The following is a 22,351-nucleotide window of genomic DNA, read 5'->3' on the forward strand; positions in this document are numbered from 1 at the left end:
GTGATTAGAATGTTCTTAACTGAACATTCTAATGCTGATGTAACAATCGCTACTGCTATAAGAAAGCAACGGAGTTCTAGAACACCGACCTAGAATTCTGAACAAACATTCCAAAAAAAAGCTACTCTTCAAAGGGTTAATGACTGACTGCTTAAGCCCATCCCCTCCCTGCCTCCGGTCCCCGGACGTACCCTCAGCCTGGACGCTGGTCATGTAGACGCCCCGCAGCGAGGTGACGTTGGTGAAGTCGGTCTCGCCCCCCGTGGAGGTGTAGAGGTGGCGCTCCAGGGATTTGGAGTAGACCGTGCCGCGGTCGTCCGACACGTACAGGGTGCCGAAGTCGGTGTCTGCGGACAGAGGGAGCGGGCGGGTCAGAAAGGAGCGGAGAGGAGACGGGCGTTGAGAGAGGGAGAGAGGCTGGGGGTTCGACGGGCCGGCTGACCTCCCGGCTCGTCCACGTGCATGAACACCACGTCGTCGTCCGCCGCCAGGATGGAGTAGAACTGCTCGTGCCCCACCGGGGGCAGCTGGGCGAGGTTCCACGACTCGCCCTGATCCACCGACACCTGGATCATCCGCAGTGTGCCCTGGGGATCACACACACACACAGTTACACACACACACACACACAGTTATACACACACACACAGTTACACACACACACACACACAGTTATACACACACACACACACATACAGTTATACACACACACACACACACACACACACACACAGTTACACACACACACACACACACACACACACCGTTACACACACACACACACACACACACCGTTACACACACACACACAGTTATACACACACATACACTACACACACACACAGTTACACACACACACACACACACACACACACACAGTTACACACACACACACACACACAGTTATACACACACACACACACACACGCACACACACACACACAGTTACACACACACACACACAGTTATACACACACACACATACAGTTATACACACACACACACACACAGTTACACACACACACACACACACACACACACACAACAGTTATACACACACACAGTTACACACACACACACACACACACACACACACACACACACAGTTATACACACACACACACACACACACACACACACACACACACACACACAGTTATACACACCACACACAGTTATACACACACACACACACACACAGTTATACACACACACACACACACACCCGTTACACACACACACACACACAGTTATACACACACACACACACACACAGTTATACACACACACACACACACAGTTACACACACACACACACACAGTTACACACACACACACACACCCGTTACACACACAGTTATACACATACACTACGCACACGCACACAGTTATACATACACACACACACCTGTTACACACACACTACGCACACACACACAGTTATAAACATACACACACACACACACACAGTTACACACACACAGACACACACAGTTATACACATACACTACACACACAGTTACACACACACACACACACAGTTACACATACACATACACACACACACCCATTACACACACACGTACACACAACGCACATGCACACAGTTATACATACACACACCCATTACACACATACTCATTACACACACACTACGCACATGCACACAGTTAAACATACACACACCCATTACACACATGCCCATTACACACACACACACACACACCCATTGCACACACTCACATTATGCACACACACACACACACACACAACATTACACATTATCATTAGTTCAAAGTTCATATACACATGTATGCACGAAAACACACACTGTCTTTCCCACACAGACACACAGACCAGACACACACACAGACACACATGCACACACACACACACACACAAAATATACCGTTCCAGTCATGATTGAGGCGAAAACAAATTTGGCCTCCACGATAAAGGAGTAGATCTTGCTGGCAACGATCTTGAAGGTTTTCCCAAAGTCTGTGGTCTTCTTCATATCTAGCATGCCCCTGTCATCTAACACACAGACAACCAATGAGGGAGAGTGTTATTGAAATTTCTTTACTGGGTCAGCCAATCAGAACCAATCAACTTGGATAGAGAGGTCACTCACTACAGGATCCATTAAAGCTGGTGGTGAAGAAGATGGTGCTGTCCTTCCCCCTGTAGTCAGACAGACAGACATGAGAATACTCATGGTACTACATAAATATTAACAAGTCCTACACATACCTACAGTGCCCTCCATAATGTTTAGGTCAAAGTCATATTTATTTTTGATTTGGCTCTGTACTCCACAATTTTATATTTGTAATCAAACAATTCACACGTGGTTAAAGTGCAGATTCCCAGCTTTTAAAGTGCAGATTCCCAGCTATTAAAGGTGGGGTGTTTCCATTGCGCCCTTCAGCAAGGTACTTAACCTGAACTGTGAATGGATAGTATAAAGACATAATGTAAACAGTGTTTTGGGCCTAGCCTCTGCAGGAGAGTAAAGTCCAGGCCGTCCACTCTTACCATTTTGCCAGGCAGACAGTCTCATGGATCTTCCGCCAGTTCACACCAAAATCTTCAGACAGCCAGAGTTCATTCTGGAACACAGCATTATTATTATTATTATTATTATCATTAAATGTGATTGCGATACCTGTGTGATACAGTGACCTTATTCCTAAATTACTATTCCCAAATTCCCATCTCCTTGAACAGCTTTTGGTTGTGACACACCAAACTAACTCAACTACCTGGCATGGTCCGACTGGCATACTTGTTACTTGAAATTAATGGCAAAAAATTTAAGATAGCAATTTCCATGAGATGTTAAATGATAGAGGCATAACCTTTGGCAGCACGGTCAGGTAGGATGGCCAATAGTTCCCCAAATAATATCGCCTCTATTGGCCACTAGGTGGCGCTCCAAACAAAGACCCATATTTAACTCATTTAAAAGGAAATAAATCCCACACCATACATCACATTTCCACAAAACTTAGTACACATAATCCCCTGAATGAGCACTACAAATGTATTCACTTGAACCACTAAAGTTTGTCTAGGTGGATTTTTTCACCATTATGAATTTTTGCATAGTTTATTTTTGAAAATTATTATTATTTCTGGATAGTGTAAGAAAGGCCTCTCATACACCAAACAGCGTGTTGAGGTTACCAACAGTAAGAAACCAAAACTTATCACGTCGAGGTCACCAAACGTAGGAAACCCTTCCGCAAATCAAACAGCAGAGGTGTCTGAGTGGCAAAAGAACACGTGTAGTTTTACCCGGTGCTATGGGAACAATAACTGACCAATAGGGAAGCGCTACAAATTCCAAAAAAATTATAATAACAAAAAAACAGAATGACTGAATGAAACGAAAGTTGGTGCACAAGATACTGGGACAGATATCAAAATATTACGTTTGGTGGAAATTAGTCCAAGTGGGTGTGGCGTATGACAAAATGGCTTACAAGGCAAAGGAAACTCACTACGACCGTCTTGACGCTCCATTTCGAACTTGTATGTCAAATTTCACCATCATTTCAACAACTGCCTAGGAACTGTGTCCAAAAACCCAGACCACTCCCACTCTGCACTTTCTTCAGGAAAGGCAGCCCTATAGCTTTTATTATTATTATTATTCGCGCTTTTATATCTTCTATCACATGATCTCAAAGTGCATTACAGCATGTGTATGTAGATGTGCACAGGTGTTGGACAGTGATTCTAATATGTGCACAGGTGTTGGACAGTGATTCTAATATGTGCACAGGTGTTGGACAGTGATTCTAATATGTGCACAGGTGTTGGACAGTGATTCTAATTTGTGCACAGGTGTTGGACAGTGATTCTATTATGTGCACAGGTGTTGGACAGTGATTCTAATATGTGCACAGGTGTTGGACAGTGATTCTAATATGTGCACAGGTGTTGGACAGTGATTCTAATATGTGCACAGGTGTTGGACAGTGATTCTAATATGTGCACAGGTGTTGGACAGTGATTCTAATATGTGCACAGGTGTTGGACAGGATTCTAATAGGCACAGGTGTTGGACAGGATTCTATATGTGCACAGGTGTTGGAAGTGATTCTAATAGTGCACAGATGTTGGACAGTGATTCTAAATGTGCACAGGTGTTGACAGTGATTCTAATATGTGCACAGGTGTTGGACAGTGATTCTAATATGTGCACAGGTGTTGGACAGTGATTCTATTATGTGCACAGGTGTTGGACAGTGTCAATATGTGCAACAGGTGTTGGACAGTGATTCTAATATGTGCACAGTGTTGACAGTGATTCTATTATGTGCACAGGTGTTGGACAGTGATTCTAATATGTGCACAGGTGTTGGACAGTGATTCTAATATGTGCACAGGTGTTGGACAGTGATTCTAATATGTGCACAGGTGTTGGACAGTGATTCTAATATGTGCACAGGTGTTGGACAGTGATTCTATGTGCACAGGTGTTGGACAGTGATTCTAATATGTGCACAGGTGTTGGACAGTGATTCTAATATGTGCACAGGTGTTGGACAGTGATTCTATGTGCACAGGTGTTGGACAGTGATTCTATGTGCACAGGTGTTGGACAGTGATTCTATGTGCACAGGTGTTGGACAGTGATTCTAATATGTGCACAGGTGTTGGACAGTGATTCTAATGTGTGCACAGGTGTTGGACAGTGATTCTAATATGTGCACAGGTGTTGGACAGGTGTTCAGGTGGGCCCCGTCCCGTGCTCACCGCAGTGCTGAGCACCATGAGCAGGTTGGGGTTTTGGGGGTTGTAGCTGATCTGGATCAGCGGGTGGAAGGACAGGTCCGTGTGGGTGAAGCTGTTCCCGAAATCCGTGGAGCGGAAGATCCGAGAGCCCCTGCTTCCCGAAACGTCGCCTGTGAGGATCACCTGGGGGGGGGGCAGGGCAAGGAACCGGAGAGTCAACAAAAACACAAAAAGAGCCACGATGGCTGCAGGTCTAGAGCAGAAGTGCAACAAACTGATGCATTAGAACTGAACAGTAGAACCACAAAAATCTAGCGCACTGGAACATCCTGCAATATCCGGTCTCTATTTACAGCACGCATTACGCACAGAAGAGCAAAACATGTCTCTACATTTACATTTACATTATTGTGCACCACTTGAATGCTGGGATACTGTGGGAGGTGAGCAGTGAGTGCTGCCGTTAAAGACTCAGTGCAGCATTTTAAACGTCTTCACGGGGAAGAGATTAGTTTATAAACTCATGCAAAGGTTTTCCACAGGGATTTCATAAACAGCGCACGAATGAGATGTATGAGCGTGTCTAAATAAACCAGTGGGAGGTATGTGGACCTGGAGAGAATCATAACGCGTCTGAGGAACATATTTTCATTTTTCAGAGATCGAAGGGCCCAGGGGTGTGCCTACGGTCGGCTGCGTTTGGCACCGGGGCCAGGCGACAAACCCAAAAGTAGAACACGTCATCTTCCTCACCTTCCCAGTATTCAGAGGGTCGATTGCAATGCCGAACTCTGTGAGGATGAAGGTGTTGTTGATGAGAGATGTGACATCCTGGAAGGACTTCCCGTAGTTCTCACTGACACAGGAGAAAGACACAGAGAGAGAGATTTGGATTTACAAAGAATCTATAAAACTGCGATATAGGACATGTCTAGGCCGCTAAAGCAGAATGAGCTAAAATAGAACCATCACACATTAGGTTCAACTGTCACAGGGGTTGCAGTTCTAAGATAGCTCCCAGCTTTAGCTTCAGCTGGAAGAACAGCTGCTCGTGGTCTTCATTGCTTTAGCACATTTTCAGACCGATGCTAACCTCTGGTGGGCGCTAGCAGCACTTACCTCCTGTAGAGTTTAGACTGTCCAAATCTCAGCAGAAAGAGCGGCACCTGGAACGTGGTCAAGGCCAGCACCACCTGCGGAGAAAAAGCCAGTATTTAGCTTTCAGTGTACCTTATATTTACCTCTCGCGTACATCCATGTTAAATCCATGGGTTCTTGATAAAGAATTGTTGATTTTAAGCCTCTTTAAGATCCTTTTTTCGAGTATGAACATGGATGGAGTCAACATGCGCGACCAACAACTGACTGATTTGATTGTTAAACAAGTCAGTGATTGACAGCTAACTGTCATTTTTTTGTATTACAATACCTCATGCATCAGAAAGATAATCTTACACATACAAGCTTAACTCATTGAGGTGTAGGATCAAAAATATGTGATTAGACTGTTCCTAACTGAACATTCTAATGCTGATGTCACAATCACTACTGGTTCCAAAAACTGGGTGGCACGGTGCTGCAGTGGGTAGCACTGTCGCCTCATAGCAAGAAGGTTGTGGGTTTGAATCTCGGCTTGGGGACTTTCTGTGTGGAGGTTGCATGTTCTCTCCGTGTCTGCGTGGGCTTCCTCCAGATACTCTGATTTCCTCCCACAGTCCAAAGACATGCAGGTAGGCGAATTGGAGACTGTAAATTGCCCATAGGTGTAAGTGTGTGCCCTGCGATAGATTGGCGGCCTGTCCAGGGTGTATTCCTGCCTCTCGCCCAATGCATGCTGGGATAGGCTCCAGCACCCCCCGCGACCCTGCTCAGGATAAGCAGGTACAGATAATGGATGGATGGATGTTCCAAAAACCTACCCAAAGGATTCATTGGAGCACTGGAAGGTTTATGATATACACCCTTATGTAAACAACAGCTACAGTCAGATCCAGTGAGTAGGGGTGGCAAAAAAGGCTGCTGGAATAGGAGTGAGACAAACTTGAACGTGTCGCCTACTGGACCCAAACCAAAACTAAGCAACTCCATCTGTTTAAATGAATATATAACTTTCATATCCCGCCCTGTCTTTATTTACTTAACCTTATTGTATTAGCCAACTGCAAAGCAGACACGGCACCATCCTGTTCTGTGATAACACGCTCTGTCCCTGAGTCACCATAGTAACACATCCACTTCCTCGTCCAACGAGCACGGAGCACGCAAACCAGTTCCACTCTGACTGCGCTTAAAAAAAACCAGAACAGACACGCAAAGCAGGATCATCGGTCACCAGCCACGGCCAGTGAATGTGCGGGTAAGTGCACAAGTAAATTCGGAGACAGAAGCTACATTGTTTTTAATATCTGATAATTCCTGCTATCATTAAAATGTGCGGAATATAAGAAGTCACAATGGCCACATGTTTTATTCATAAGGGACCGCCAAGTGGCTCATGCTGTTAAGGCGCCGTTCTAGAGCACGGCTGAGCCTCAAGGTGAGGTACAACCGTAACGGACCGGGCCGGCCAGGGGCGACCGTAGCGAGCAGAGCCGCAGGGTAACGCACATTTGGCACCCAGGGATGGGAGGGTTTCAGCCTACTGGGGGAACAGGGTCCCAGCGACCCCCAACAGTAAACCAGGGACCCGTAAGTCCACCTGCTACACCGGAAAATAAGCACTTCAGCTGATTAAGAATCTTCCTCTGACTCCTGTCTGTGTGCGCCTGATTTCTGAGCCGCCGCGTGGTACGAACTGGGCGGATGTCATGTGACCTGGAACAGTGGAGCAACAAACAGGACTGGGCATAACAAACCGGAAAAGGGGGAAAAGAATATTTTAAATATTTAAAAGTAAGAAAATTAAGAAGAAAAGGATCCAAAGGAAAGAAAGAGCCTTTCAATCTAAGCTTACACACACACACACACACACAATCTCTCTCTCTCCCTCTCTCACAGTGACACGAGGGAGAGATCTGTTTTGCTCCTACAGAAGGGGAGCAGGGTCGGGGTTAGGACTTTTAGGTTTTCCTTTATGTTAGGATTATTAAAAAAATTCCAAAGGAAAAAACATACTTAAGCCTTTCGATGTAAACAAGCGTGCATGCGTACACACACACACACACACGGACGCACACGCACACACAGGTTCACCCACCGCCTGCAGTCATGCGATCCCTCACAAACTCATGATTTGCCCATGTGATTGTAGGAGTGATGTCATAAATTAACCTCCGGCTCCAGTTCGTTCCATTCAGGCGAAGGAGCACAGAGCTGGGTGCCCAGCCCCACAGGCCCTAAGCACTGGAGCCCGGTCACACAGCCCTGGCTGTCCCCATTGTCACAGCAGCCAGTGCTGATAATGCAATCAGACAAAGTTGACTCATACGGGGAGGGGTTATCTCCGGTGTGTGTTCTGGCAGCCCACTCTGTTAGAAAGGGGACACCGTCTCCGTGAACGTTGGGAGTGGTGTCGGAGGACACAAAGAAGTCTTTAAAAGCGATCCTTACGACCGCAGGAGCGCACGCACGCACTGCGGAAAAACACGCAACGGTTATCGGCATCAGCCAGTCAGTCAGGCGGGGCGCGCAAGTCGCACAAACTGGGAATGAACACGGGTTACCATCCGCACTCTGCGAGGGGGTTCTGGTCCATCACAGATCCCCCCACCGCCACCGCCCCCATTTGGAATTAAGCTGGAAAGGAGACAAACAGCATTTTCTGTGGAGGTGGGGGAGGATGGTGCAGGAGAACACAAAGCTGTCTTTGAAACGGTCTGGGGGGGCCAGGGGCTTGGGGCGGGGGGGCGGGGAGGCCTCAGGCTGGCCTCTGAGGGAAGTGCAGGGAGAGGACTCCGACAGGGCGGAGCGACCACGGGGGTGGGTGGTAATGTGGGGCTTCCCCACTAACAGGTTGCTCCAGCTCAGCCCTAAAAAAATAAGGCTGCATTCCATCATTCCCTCATAAATGGGGGTGTGCCGGCGCTATGTAGCACGATGTAACTGAACGTCAGCGCTAGGCCTGGGCGATAGCACGATGTAACTGAACATCGCCGCTAGGCCTGGGCGATAGCACGATGTACGAACCCCCGCCAGGCCTGGGAATAGCATGAAGGTAGACGAAATGCTGGCGTAGGCTGGGCGATAGCACAATGTACTTGAACGTCTGGGCGGCTAGGGCTGGGGATAGCACGCTGTAAGCTGAACGTCGGGCTCGACTAGGCCGGGCGATACACGGTGGTAATGAATGTCGGGCTAGCCTGCGATAGCACGATGTATGACACCAGCCTAGCCTGCTAGAATAACTGAAAGCTGCTTGCCTGCGATCGCACATAATGAACACGGGCTGGCCTGGGTGTAGCACGATGTAACTGAACGTCGGCGCTAGGCCTGGGCGATAGCACGATGTAACTGAACGCCGGCGCTAGGCCTGGGCGATAGCACGATGTAACTGAACGCCAGCGCTAGGCCTGGGCGATAGCACGATGTAACTGAACCCCGGCGCTAGGCCTGGGCGATGGCACGATGTAACTGAATGATGGCGCTAGGCCTGGGCGATAGCACGATGTAACTGAACACCGGCGCTAGGCCTGGGTGATAGCACGATGTAACTGAACACCGGCGCTAGGCCTGGGCGATAGCACGATGTAACTGAACACCGGCGCTAGGCCTGGGTGATAGCACGATGTAACTGAACACCGGCGATTGCAGGCATACGTCGCCACTTTGATTCTTGAAAAGCAATAATTGCCCTAGAATGGGAGGGAAATAATTTATGCAAAGCTAATTCATCTAAGCGACATCCTGGCTGACGAGCGCTTGGGCCTACACTATGTGGCCAAAAGTATGTGGACACCTCTTCTAATTAGTGCGTTTGCCTACTTCAGCCACACCCATTGCTAACAGGTGCATAAATCAAGCATACAGCCGTGCAATCTCCATAGACAAACAGTGACTTTCAACGTGGCACTGCCATAGGATGCCACCTTTCCAACAGGTCGGTTTGTCAAATTTCTGCCCTGCTAGAGCTGCCCCGGTCAGCTGTAAGTGCTGTTTTTGTCTTGGAGCAGAAACAGCCACAGAAGCTCAGAGAATGGGTTCTGAAGCGTGTAGCGCGTTAAAATTGTCTGTCCTCGGTTGCAACCCTCGCTACCGAGTTCCACAGTGCCTCGGGAAACAACAGCACTAGAACTGTTTGTCAGGAGCTGGCAGAATGCATAGTGCCAACTGTACTGGCCTGAATAGTAAACTGTCAAATTTGGCATTCTAGAGAATTGTGCAACTTTGTGGCAACAGTTTTGGGAAGGCCCGTTCCCGTTTCAGCATGACAATGCCCTCGTGCACAAGGAGGGCATTGTCATTCAGGAGAAGGAGCACAGTGCCCAACCTCACTGATGCTTTTGCAGCTGAATGGAAGCGAATCCCTGCAGCCATATGGCAAAATCTCGTATAAAGCCTTCCCAGAAGAGTGGAAGCTGTTATAACAGCAAAGGGAGGACCAAATCCATATTAATGCCCATGGTTTTGGAAAGAGATGTTCAACAAGCACATGTGTGATGTTTGGGTATCCACATACTTTTGGCCACGTAGTGTATTTTTTCTCAGATATGCTGCTTCATAATCTACTGACACATGACTTTTCGAACTCTCCCAATAAAATAAATGTAAAAAGTGGCAGTTTTTACAGCAATGTTATCGCTTATCGTGATATTTTCTGTGGCCTGCACCGTGATATTGCTGTTAGGGATAATACCCAACCCTAGCCGCCGCCAGCCCTCAAGGTGTCATGTGGATTTCACTTCTATCACATGTCTGGCTGATACAGACGGCCATTGTAACATGTCCTGCTCTGATAAACGCCCTTTCACAGGTTTTTTAGAGTTATGCCTTAACACTGCCTCCGTGGGATTACAGCATACAGCGTATCGCTCTGTAAATAAAAAAATCACCCGCAGCACATTATCCATGAAAGCTTATTCAACTGTGGGTGTACCTGGTGCCAAAAGGACTAGCAGTGTCAACACTGACAACTACTTCCAGAACATTCTATCACTGAAACTTTAACTTTGTACCTCATTTTATATGGAATGACTCAATGAGCAGTCTGGGACTTTTTAAATTACCAGTAATTATTATGAATAATAATAACATTAATAACAACGTAAACAGTAATTGTCAGTTACTGTTGCATATGTTAGTGTATATACATCTCCAAAGAACATGAGATCACAAAGTTTGGTATATTTACCAAATTTATAAAGTACTTGTGAACAAATGGCAACACTATTATTTGTTTTACCCCTACTTGGAATATCTTGAGGGAGAGGTCAATAAAGGTCAAAGGTGAAACAGGACACTCACCCCTGTTCCATCTCCCACCCAGGCCAGAGACACCGAGCCACTCAGGTCATTGAAGGTGAACTGCAAGAGAGAAATAAGAGCGGGGTTAACTTCATTGTCCACAACACCAATAAGTACGCAAATACCTGTCAATCACATTGGGGTCACAAAGCAGAGAGGATAAGAGACAGAGAAGAGATCACAACTCAGATGGTGCCACGGCGGACATCAAACCCCGTCCACACGCCTTATATGATTGGACAGTCGTCTGCCTTACAGACTGCACGGCACGTCCAGCCAGCCCTGACCATTTTTACCAGTACTGACCATTTCTACAAGAAACACCAATTTTAGACAATATTTACAACAAAATTCTTCCTTCAGGGTCGTACATTTCAGTTGATAACATTTATGAACTGACACGCAAATTCCTTTCTAAACAGCTTGCAGTACGTGTTACGGCAACACAGACTAATGTGCTATCTACACTAAAGAGGGCGCCTTGTTCTGTGGATTCCCTTCTGGCCCTCCGGTTAATTGTTACATAGTCTGTTGATTGTTGCCTTGACGATGTGGTCACTTAAACAGCTAAATGGCATGTGATCTGCCACATCTCTACAGAGAGCTTCCAAACGGCAAATCAAATACAGCAAACGAACATAGAAAAGAACCGCACAACAAGAGCTGATATTGGAAATGCCTGAAGTAAACAAGGAAAAACGATGTATATATAAATGATGTATATGCAATGCATTTCACATCTAAAATAAAGGCACACATTTTAATTTAATTATGGTGCACACGTGAAATCATCTCAAACTGTTTCTTGTTGTTAAGACTTAAGAAATGCTCCTGCGTTAGACTTATTATTTTAACATACATTTTCATTCATTTGCTTTATTGCTTTTTTTACCGACTGTATGTACCGCACATATGCACTTGCACACACACACACACATATGCACACACAAATATGCACGCACACACGAGCGCACGCATGCACACACACACACATACATGCACGCACGCACGCACACACACACACACCCTCAGAATGAAACACAGAGGGACTGGAAAGCACACAACAGAAAAACAGCAGGACTGCTGATGCCCTTTCTCCTCCTCTTCTTTTCACACTTTTGGGGGGGGGGGGGGCTGCTGATTGGTTCTGTACTCAGAGCCCTGGGGGCTTTATTCCACAGGCCTTTCTCCCTGTGCTGGAGTCCTGGAGCTGGAGCTGGGGGGGGGGCACCAGCACCCAAAACCGGACTACCATAGCGCAACATCCCCGATCCTACACCCAGAATAATCTCTTTCTGATATTTCAAAATGAAGATCATGTCCAGTTAGGCCTGAAATGACCAACACGAGCACACCATAATGGCCCTTCACCCCGATACACCATCAGAGCTTCAACGAAACGGTGTTGGGTGAAGTGGTGAAGTTAAACGCAGTTATGAATGGGGTCAGTGGGATTGCCCCCAGACCATGGTCATGTGTGCACCCTTTGAAGAGTAGGGCTTTTAAAAAAATGTTTCAAGTCAGTGTTCTAGAACTCCACTGTTTCGGTCACCGGTAGTGATTGTGACAACAGCATTAGAATGTTCGGTTAAAGAACATTCTAGTCACATAATTGTGATCTGACATCTTAAAGGGTTAATCTGAGCCCAGCCCCAGTGGGGGAAATGCAAAGCACAAAAGAGCTACTGCAAATGAGGGCGTCGCCAGGACTCGCTTGGCGGCATGCCACCCTGTTGAGGCATGACATCATCACATCGGCTATGTCTCCTGTGTGCCCGAACGATGCCAGTTTCACAAAATCGTGACGCCGTTTCGAGCGGGATGCCCAGTAACTGACTGGCACATTTAGTGAACAGAAGGGGACTCGGCACTGACACAGGGCACGTGCAGATGGATGCCATCTGTTGAAGGCGCTGTGAGGCTTGGGTGAGTCACCGTATCCACGTTCCTAAGCGTCCGAACAACGGGAAAATCCAGCCACCCTTCACTTCGCTGCCTGCAGCCGAATGTGACCAGATAAGGAGCGGGTGCGGAAGACACAGTAGCAGAAATAAAACTGCAGCCTGATTCAGCCCAGCAAGGAATGGCCAATGAATGCGAGTCCCGTGAGACTGCTCCACAGCATAACATCCCCAATCTTACACGCTACCCTGAATAATGTCTTTCTGATGAAGGACGCATCACGGATAAAGTATTCAGACCTCTGATTCCTGCCAAAAGAATGAAAAGGAACTCATTTTTAAAATACCGACAATTCAGCTATCCTCCAAGTTGGAACATCTTCCACCCATCTATAACACTTTACGTGCTGAACACCTGAACTGATGTCACTGCAGTTTACTTCACAACTGAAATAGCTCAGGCCTGCCATAAAGCCTGTTAGCATTTGCAGGCACAACATACACTGCTTGTATGAGGGTGACAGAGGGTGAAACTAGGAAAGGGAACATTCCAGAACTGTTGGCCGGATCTCTCTCTCTCACCACTCTGCCTACAGGCGCGGTGGCGTACGAGAGTTGAGGCGATCCAACGCCGAGCCTTCGTGCCAGACGCGGCCCACTCACGGAGAACGCGGACGAGCACAAGCTCATCGGCTGAGAGCAGGGGAAGGGGGTGGGAACGGAGGAGGAGGAGGATGAGGAAGAGGGTATTGCAAATGGCACCTGCTGCAGGAGAGCTACAAAGCACTCTGAATGTGCTCGCCCCAATTCAGAGGTGTCCAGTCTCATCAGGGAAGAATCCCATTCACCTAATGAAGATGTTTTTGAAAAAAAAAAAAAAAAACTAAAATTCTGTTTTTGAAGTAATTTAAAAAAAATAATTTGAACATTCCCGTGTGATATATGCTGTGAAACGGCCAGTCTATCATGTAGCTGCAACCTCCACGACCGATTCCTCCATTCTGAGTCAGAGACCGTCCTCCTGCAGCTGCTCGCACGACACAGGGGTGCTAAGCGCAGGGAGCTAGCTGGAATATGAGCTCACACTGCCTTGTGAGTTTACTAGCTGACTAGAGGACAGAGATCTGGGCAGCATGAAGGCGCTAACAAACTTTCAACGGCTTAGAAGGTCTGTCCGCAGCGTACCCGAGGCTGATCAACAGCCGGTGCGGTGCTTTCCACAGCGCGAGGGACCAATCCGCCTCTCTGGCCTGGTGGACCGAGTGCCACAGTACTAGTCTATGTAGATTCATACAACAAAGTAATGATTTGCCCCAAATAGCCACCTAGATTAATGATTGAAGCAGGCTTAAGACGGTGTTACCAGTCAAGGTGAACTTTGTGCACAGGGTTGACCTTCGCAAGGACACAGGACACAGCCCAAAGGGAGAAAGAGAACCTTCATTTATTTATCCCAACGGCTTCCAGGTACATTTATCCAGGTCAGAAAACCCTCCTTTCACCAGTGGGCTTCACAGAATAGCCCAGATTAATCAAAATTCGATGCTTAGTGGTCTTCACAATACCCTTTTTGTGTTGACTTCACACCGGACTAACAACCCTCACTTATCACTTCATTTTGTTTCCCTTCCTCACCCGTCTTCTCACTTCCTGTTGTGCTGCGACTCCAGGGTGTGTAAAAACAATACAACAACAAAAAAAAACAAAGACTAAAATACATTCTACCTCATAATGTTACCGCCGCTGTCCTGACACAAACAGGGGTGCTCAGGCCTCAAAAGCCCAGCGTCCGCTTTGAAGCCGCGGCCACACGCGACACGACTGAACACATCCCACCCCAACGCTTAACCGTGCTCAGCCAAAGAACTTCACTGCGCACACACAGCACGCTAAACTGTCACAGAATCACACCGGGCAGCTAAAGGGTATTATTCACAACAGCGTAGCACAAAAAATATATACGTGCCACACCCCGACGTTAAGCTTTGCTCATCGGTAGGTAAACGTTGAAGAATTACACTAACAGAGTAGCTCAATCGAGGCTGCTTCATGGATGCTGACTGGAAGCTGATGTATGATTTGCCCGTTGGGGATGGAGAGTGGTCTTTGTTCCACACAGAGCCAGCTGCAGGGTACTATATAGGCACATGTGTAAGAGCTGAAACATGCAATCAGGCCTGAGGGACATAAGCCCTCACAAGCCTTTAAGCTGTTTAAGAGAATACAAACAAATCACATGTGCCTGAGTCACACACTGAACAAATCTTCAGAATCTGGTGTGGACTGAGTTGTGTGACACTCCAGCTACCAGTAGGAGCCAATCAAATTGCAGGAATTACAAATTGCTGCAACTAAAGTCCCTTCCCCCTGAGTTGGCGGACGGCTCCAAGCCTGAACCCCCCCCCCCCCAGTTCAAGCCCCACGCCTTGATGCAACCTGGAGCCCCAGAAGCATCACCCCGCCCCTCTGAACTGCATATCATATACATCCCTGCATCCAGACTTTCTACTTCACCAGCTGGTTTAATACCTCTACTGTGACCTGCTCAACCCACCTGATTATGTGTTGTGACGGATCCCTTATTACGCCAGCAGCCATACCTCCATGCGCTCTGCTCCTGCCAAATGGCTGAAGCTAAGCAGGCATGGGCTTGGTTAGTACTTGGATAGGAGACCACCAGGGAATACTGAGTTGCTGCTGGAAGTGGTGTTGGTGGGCCAGCAGGGGGCAATCTTCCGTCTGGTACAAATAAACCCCAATGCCCCAGTGCAGTGACGGGGACACTGTGCTGCAGGAGATGTCTTTCGGATGAGACGTTAAACCGAGGTCCTGACTCTCTGTGGTCATTAAAGATCCCATGACACTTATCGCTAAGAGTAGGGGGTTCCCCGGTGTCCTGGTCAAATCCCAGATCTGGCTTTCGCAAAAACTTGCCACTAAAAAAATCATCCCCAGATTAAATTGGCTAAATAAATGTTCTCTCCCTCTCCACCTTCGCTAATGTGTGGTGAGCGTTCTGGTGCAAAATGGCTGCCGTGCATCACCCAGGTGGGTGCTACACATTGGTGGTGGGTGAGGTGAGTTCCCCTTCACTGTAAAGCACTTTGAGCATCTGGAAAAGTGCTATATAAATGTAATTAATAATAATAATAATAATTTCTGCTACATCCATTCTACTGCTACTTTACACCATTACATTACATTACAAGCATCATATCCAGAGCGACTTACATAGCATTTACACTGCATCCATTTATGCAGAATACGTACTGGAGCAATGCATGTTAAGTATTTTGCTCAGGGGTACAACGGCAGTGTCCTCCCCGGGAATTGAACCTGTGAGGTTAGGTTACAAGTCCAGTTCCTTACCCGTTATACTACACTGCCACCCCCCACACCAGTCTGGCCAGTGGAGCTCGCTTTCTTTTTTTTGGGGGGGGAGGGGGTGTCATGCCTGGTTTTGCCAAATGTTTCTTCTGTTTCTTTGTGACATTTCTCTGTAAAAAGCACAATACAAATAAAATTTATAAGCGAAAAATTGGCTTTTCGTGTTCAGTGAACTACCATGGAGAGAAATCATTGAGGTTTCCGTTTAAATGTCTTGTGATATTAAGAACATAAAATTAATAATTAGGGGAAATGTGGTGAAAAGGCATTGATGGCCAGATCTATTGTGCCCTCAAGACCAGAGTAAAAGATGAGATAAAAAATAAAGAAAATGACCAGCACATCTGCCAGAGATTCCCTGATGGTTCCCTGAGGAAACCCATTCACTCAGTGAATTAGTGAATCAATGAGTGAATCAATAAGTGAGTCAATGAGTAAATCAATGAGTGAGTGAGGGAACCAGTGAGTGAGTAAATCATGGGAGAGCATGGGAGACATTCACAAAGTGAGTGAGTGAGAGAGCGAGAGCTTTAGTCATAAGTGAATGAGTCTATCAGCGTGGGATTACACAGGTACTAGGCACTAGAGAAGAGCTGCAGCATTTCTTCTGGTTGGAAAGCTGCTGACGAGACCGAAGCCAGAGAGGCCCACACAGACTGAGACTGGAATACTTCACAGGATCAGTGTAAAGCATGAGGGAGAGACGACCACCCTGAACACAGCCAGTTAGAATGAAAGAGACTGCCCTGAACACAGCTGTTTGAATGAGAAACACTTCCCTGAACCCGGTGGTTAGAATGAGAGAGACTGCCCTGAACACAGCTGTTTGAATGAGAGAGACTGCCCTGAACACAGTGGTTTGAATGAGAGAGACTGCCCTGAACCCAGGGGTTTGAATGAGAGAGACTTCCCTGAACCCGGTGGTTTGAATGAAAGACTTCCCTGAACACAGTGGTTTGAATGAGAGAGACATCCCTGAACCCAGTGGTTTTAATGAGAGAGACTTCCCTGAACCCAGTGGTTTGAATGAGAGACTTCCCTGAACACAGTGGTTTGAATGAGAGAGACTGGTCTGTATGACTTTACCAGGATATGACCCCCCAGAAAAAAAAACCCCAGAATCTCAAATGAAATACAGCCAAAAGGCATCCACAATTCCAGACTCTTGCATCTAAACTTTCATAATTTATACAGACAGCCTTTCAGTGCTGCCTCCCCTTCACTATGGGTCAGCTGGGAGAGAAGACCTCCAGATTCTAATCATTCCACCAGGGTCCTCTGAGATTCTGTGACTGCTCAGGCATTAATACTTCACAGGCCCAAAAACATTCTCCCCAGAAGGCCCGACTCTGAAGACCTGGTGTAAACGCCCCTCACGGCTGGGACGCCGTTTGAGGCTAACTAGGGGTAATCCGGCATGCCAGCCAAGAGGCCCACCCTCTCACTCCCAGCAGAACACATCATGGTTCCAGAATGGGCACCAAACAAACACAGAGCACGCCATTCATCTAGCTAAAGCCAGAGTCTCATCTTAGCTCTGCTGCTACGTAATCTGCAATTAACACTGAAGAGCACAGCACCGATGTGTGAAGAGCTGAGATAATGTTTCTCTATTGGGGAAGTGATAGTTTCACAGGTTAGTGTTGAGAGATGGGCACTCTGTTTGCCCAGGGCCTTCAACTCTGTATAGCCGCGTTTCCACCGCAGGAACTATACCCCGGAACTAGGAACCTTTTGAGGAACTCAGTGCGTTTCCACCGCAGGAACTAGGGTCTAAATTTAGTTCTGGGGGCTTTGTTTTACCCCCCAAAACGTTCCTGCTCGGGGGGTAGTACTTTCCGAAAGTACAGGAACCTTTTGGGTGGAGCTTGCAGCGCTGAACATTTCTGATTGGTCGAGTACTCGTAGCATTTGCGTTGTATTTATTTTCCGCCATTACCCGCCATGTTTGAAAATATGCAGCGGCAAACCAATTTATTTTCATAATAACTTCAAATCAAACTTGTATGTTATGCGGCGCAGTAGCCTACTTTTGGTTATAGCCTGTCAACGTCTTGGAATTATAACGTGTGCTCTTCTGTTCTTTTCTTGCTTTAGTATTCGTTTTATAAAATGCTAAGCATTCGTGCTGGGACAGCATATTACGTAGGCTACCAAAACATTCAAACGGATTAATTCGGTTGCTGAATATTTTCTTCCGGATTTTCTTTGTTAGCCCGTTGTAATTGACTCAAACGTTTGATACAGTTATGTGAGGTATGCGGTAGTTCTGCATAATTAACATTGGTGATACAGTACAAGCAAACTGGAAATCACCTTCCGCACTTTTTATCCGGGTAAAATAACAGGTTAATTCTAGTAATCTTCCCTTTAGCTTTTTCAGACTGCCGTAATTTTACTCAATTTTACTGCCATTTTCAATTCCACGAAAAGACCAGGAAGACTATGGACTCATTTATGGTGCATGGTTCGCATCTGGAGGGCACACTTCGCTGCTCGGCTAGCAGTAACTTCGAAGGAAAGCAAACGGTGGCTGTACCACTACTAATTTACATTTTCACGCAAGTCCGAGTTTTCGTTCTATTCTTGTCATTTTGCGATTAGCCTATATGGAATTGACGACGAGAAAGTAATAAAGCAGCAAATTGTTTACAACGTGTGCATGTTTTCTGCTGTTAATGAATGTGTTTGAGAGGATATATGAAAATCAATAAATACAAAAGTAACCATATATAGTCATTGTTGGTAACCCGTTGTATATAAGTGGAATAAACCCCTCCGGGCTGTCCCGGTTATTAGAAAATAATGTAGGCTACTTCGGTGGTAGTATGGGATTACAGAAGAAATCATATGACAGATGGACCGACGACAACGTCAGTGGGCTAATTTGCCTAATCTTCGCGGTACTTTAGACCCCGGTGGAAACGCAGACAACCATTGGCTGAAGGAACCTTTTAGTTCCTGGTAAAGTAGTTCCTGGGACTGAAAGTTCCGGGTAATTTTGGTGGAAACGCGGCTTATGTTTGTTTAAGCAGACGGAGAGGCTACTAAACTAGCAGGTTAGTAAACACACAGCGGTATCCAAGGCTACTAAACTAGCAGGTTAGTAAACACATAGCGGTATCCAAGGCTACTAAACTAGCAGGTTAGTAAACACACAGCGGTATCCAAGGCTACTAACCTAGCAGGTTAAAAAACACACAGCGGTATCCAAGGCTACTAAACTAGCAGGTTAAAAAACACACAGCGGTATCCAAGGCTACTAAACTAGCAGGTTAGTAAACACACAGCAGTATCCAAGGCTACTAAACTAGCAGGTTAGTAAACACACAGCGGTATCCAAGGAGTGTCTGAGAGGCAGAGAGCTCACTGCTCTGCTGGCAAGCAACGAGCAGACTGAAGACAAGGCACTGGACAAGGTGCAGGCCAATCTTTTAACAAGGAGGGTAAAACACAAACAATGCCTCACACCAGCATGCACGCACACACAATCACACACAAAGACACCCTCCCACACACAGAAACACAAACCTAAACATGAAGACACACACACACAGAAATGCACACACACAGACACACACCTACACATACACACACACTAAACAAACGTCTTATCTCTGACAAACAGACACTCCAGCTTGTTCATATGGCTGAAAGAGGAACTGCCTGCAATTAACCCAAAACACACAGTGTGTGAGCCTCTACAGCAAGGGCATCAGGTGCGTTTCCTCCTGGGCAGTGAACCATCGAGTTTCCACCAATCACAGCCTTGTCAGCCGGAGGAAAGGCTGGCCAATCAGCACAGCACGGCAGCCCTCACGCCTTTAATACTGGGCTTAAAGCTGCACCACTGCACCTGCATTTGAGAGAGACTAAACTCACTCAGCAATGCAGGAGGGCAGACTAGAGCCACAAATGAACACAAATATATAATAAACGCAGATCTGAAGTTCACAGACAGAAGGCCCACCTGAGAAGAGTGAGGCCGATGCTCTGGAAGAGAAGGGCCAACGTGCGGGTCAGGACTCAGAGTCACATGACACGGTCACGTGACCAACTGCAATAGCATCCACAGAGCCAGAAGTTCCACACAAGCAAAGCTTTCCCAGCAGTCTTGCGACAGAGGGATAACGACCCAGGAACTACACACACGGTCTCTCCTGCTGAGAACAGGCAGAACGCAGAACAGACGGGTGCAGGAGAGGGAGAGAGGCCTCCCTCCTGAGGCTCAAAGGCCTGGCGGTGTGCGAGTTCAGCAGCCTGCAACTAGCAGAGGAAATACGGCTGTGTGCGATCTCGTTCCACCTAAAACATTTTAGCCCCGGACCCTCGTGGACAAGGGATACCCAGCACAGTGGGACTCCCCTGGACAAATAAATAAATTAAACGGTGTCAAGGTGTAAACATTTCTCCTGTTCAATGGCATTTCAGTAGAAAAACTTCAGAAACAGAAACATGGAAGCGTAGCAACAGGAGCCTTGAGCAGTTGACGGTTGAAGAGGAAACTGCTCTCTCCACAGAACGGCACCATTCTGTGCATTTCTGCCCGGTAATGAGGGAGAACGGCCACTGCATGTCGTCCTTTATATTTCAGATGTGGACATTCCTGCGTAGATTGGGTCTTGGCAAAAAAAGGAAGGTTATGACAGAGGACTCCTCTGTGACCAGGAAGTAGCAACAGAGGGGTTGTATACCTGAGAGCATCCGAGCATGCTTTCAGACATGAGTCAGCTACACATTTAAAATATCCTTACTCTTTAGACGTCAGTAGAATTTAAAGAATTTCCGACTAAACATGTTCACTTACCTAAACACAATCTTCCATGAAAGAAGAATTTTGTGATGAGTGTTGGCAAATAATTGAGCTCTCTCTCAAAAAGGTCAGTTTTCAAACATGAAGGAACATTACTGTGCTTGAAAGGGTTAAAGTAATGAAAGCATTTCAGGTCTGCATGGAGTTAGGACCCCTACTCACAGCAGTGGAGCAGTTTCTCCTCAAACTGAACAGTCAAAGGATGCACAAACCACCACAAAACCCAAGGCCGGGTCCAAATCAGTGTACTTGCCTACTACTGAGTGCACAAGTTAACATACAATTAGTTTACAACTTGTATACTCAATAGTAGGCAAGTGTTCTGATTTGGACGTGGCCCAAGTCTGCAGAAAGGCATTCACGGCTGAGGAGCGTACAGACAGGTAAACGGTTGAATGTTTGTGTGTTTGAAATGACTGTACACCTCTATTCAGTCCTCCTGTTTTTCAGTTGCTCTGTCATTTCTCTTTTTTTTTGACAGACCAAGCAAAGAAACATGGGGGTGTGCACGTTCCCCTCCCAATTCTTTACTCGAAACAGACAGATATTTGTTTATTGTTATTTTACTAAGATATTAATATTATTCGCAGTATGGTGTATACAGCGAACAGCTGAAACTGCTGGAAGCCCAGCTGAGTTGTTTGTTCATTTTATTCCCTGGTTGCAAGAATTGGGTCGTCTGCAATTTCAAATTAGAGTATTTCTGTCATATGGCCTGATTTAATAGTTGATGTTGATGCATAAAACAAGCAGCCGCAAAGTATAATTAGTTTATAACAGTGAGTGCCGTACTGTTTTACCAAGTTCTTTGTGGTTTCTGACCTCACCAGTGCTTTCTTCTTAATGATGCTCCAAACGGTTGGTTTTGGTAAGCCAAAGCTTTGGCATATGTTTCTGACTCTTTTTTTCCTTATTTATCAGGCTCATAATGGCTTCCTTGACATTCATTTGAACAGCTCTGGTCCTCACGTTGACAAATGCCAATAAGAGACTCCAAAGGCAATCAGAAAGCTAGAATGAAGACTAGATACTGAAAGCTCTCTCATACCTACACGAAGGAAGCAACCGAACACACCTGACTGTTCAAAAACACCGGTGATGTCAT

General features: G+C 46.5%; 1 protein-coding gene across 1 annotated transcript in view; it reads right to left on the reverse strand.

Moving 5' to 3' along the window:
- LOC135234898 (sortilin-like) overlaps positions 1-22,351 on the reverse strand; it is a 46,325-nt gene that overhangs the window by 16,134 nt on the left and 7,840 nt on the right. The window contains exons 2-10 of the mRNA XM_064299975.1: positions 11,146-11,205; positions 5,866-5,939; positions 5,500-5,602; positions 4,768-4,929; positions 2,539-2,612; positions 2,135-2,184; positions 1,910-2,037; positions 443-587; positions 192-347 (exon numbers count right to left, since the gene is read on the reverse strand). Of these exons, the coding sequence (XP_064156045.1) occupies positions 192-347; positions 443-587; positions 1,910-2,037; positions 2,135-2,184; positions 2,539-2,612; positions 4,768-4,929; positions 5,500-5,602; positions 5,866-5,939; positions 11,146-11,205 (952 nt within the window). The remainder of the gene's footprint in view (positions 1-191; positions 348-442; positions 588-1,909; positions 2,038-2,134; positions 2,185-2,538; positions 2,613-4,767; positions 4,930-5,499; positions 5,603-5,865; positions 5,940-11,145; positions 11,206-22,351) is intronic.

Source organism: Anguilla rostrata, chromosome 11, assembly GCF_018555375.3.
Source record: "Anguilla rostrata isolate EN2019 chromosome 11, ASM1855537v3, whole genome shotgun sequence".
NCBI classification, from domain to species: Eukaryota; Metazoa; Chordata; class Actinopteri; order Anguilliformes; family Anguillidae; genus Anguilla; species Anguilla rostrata.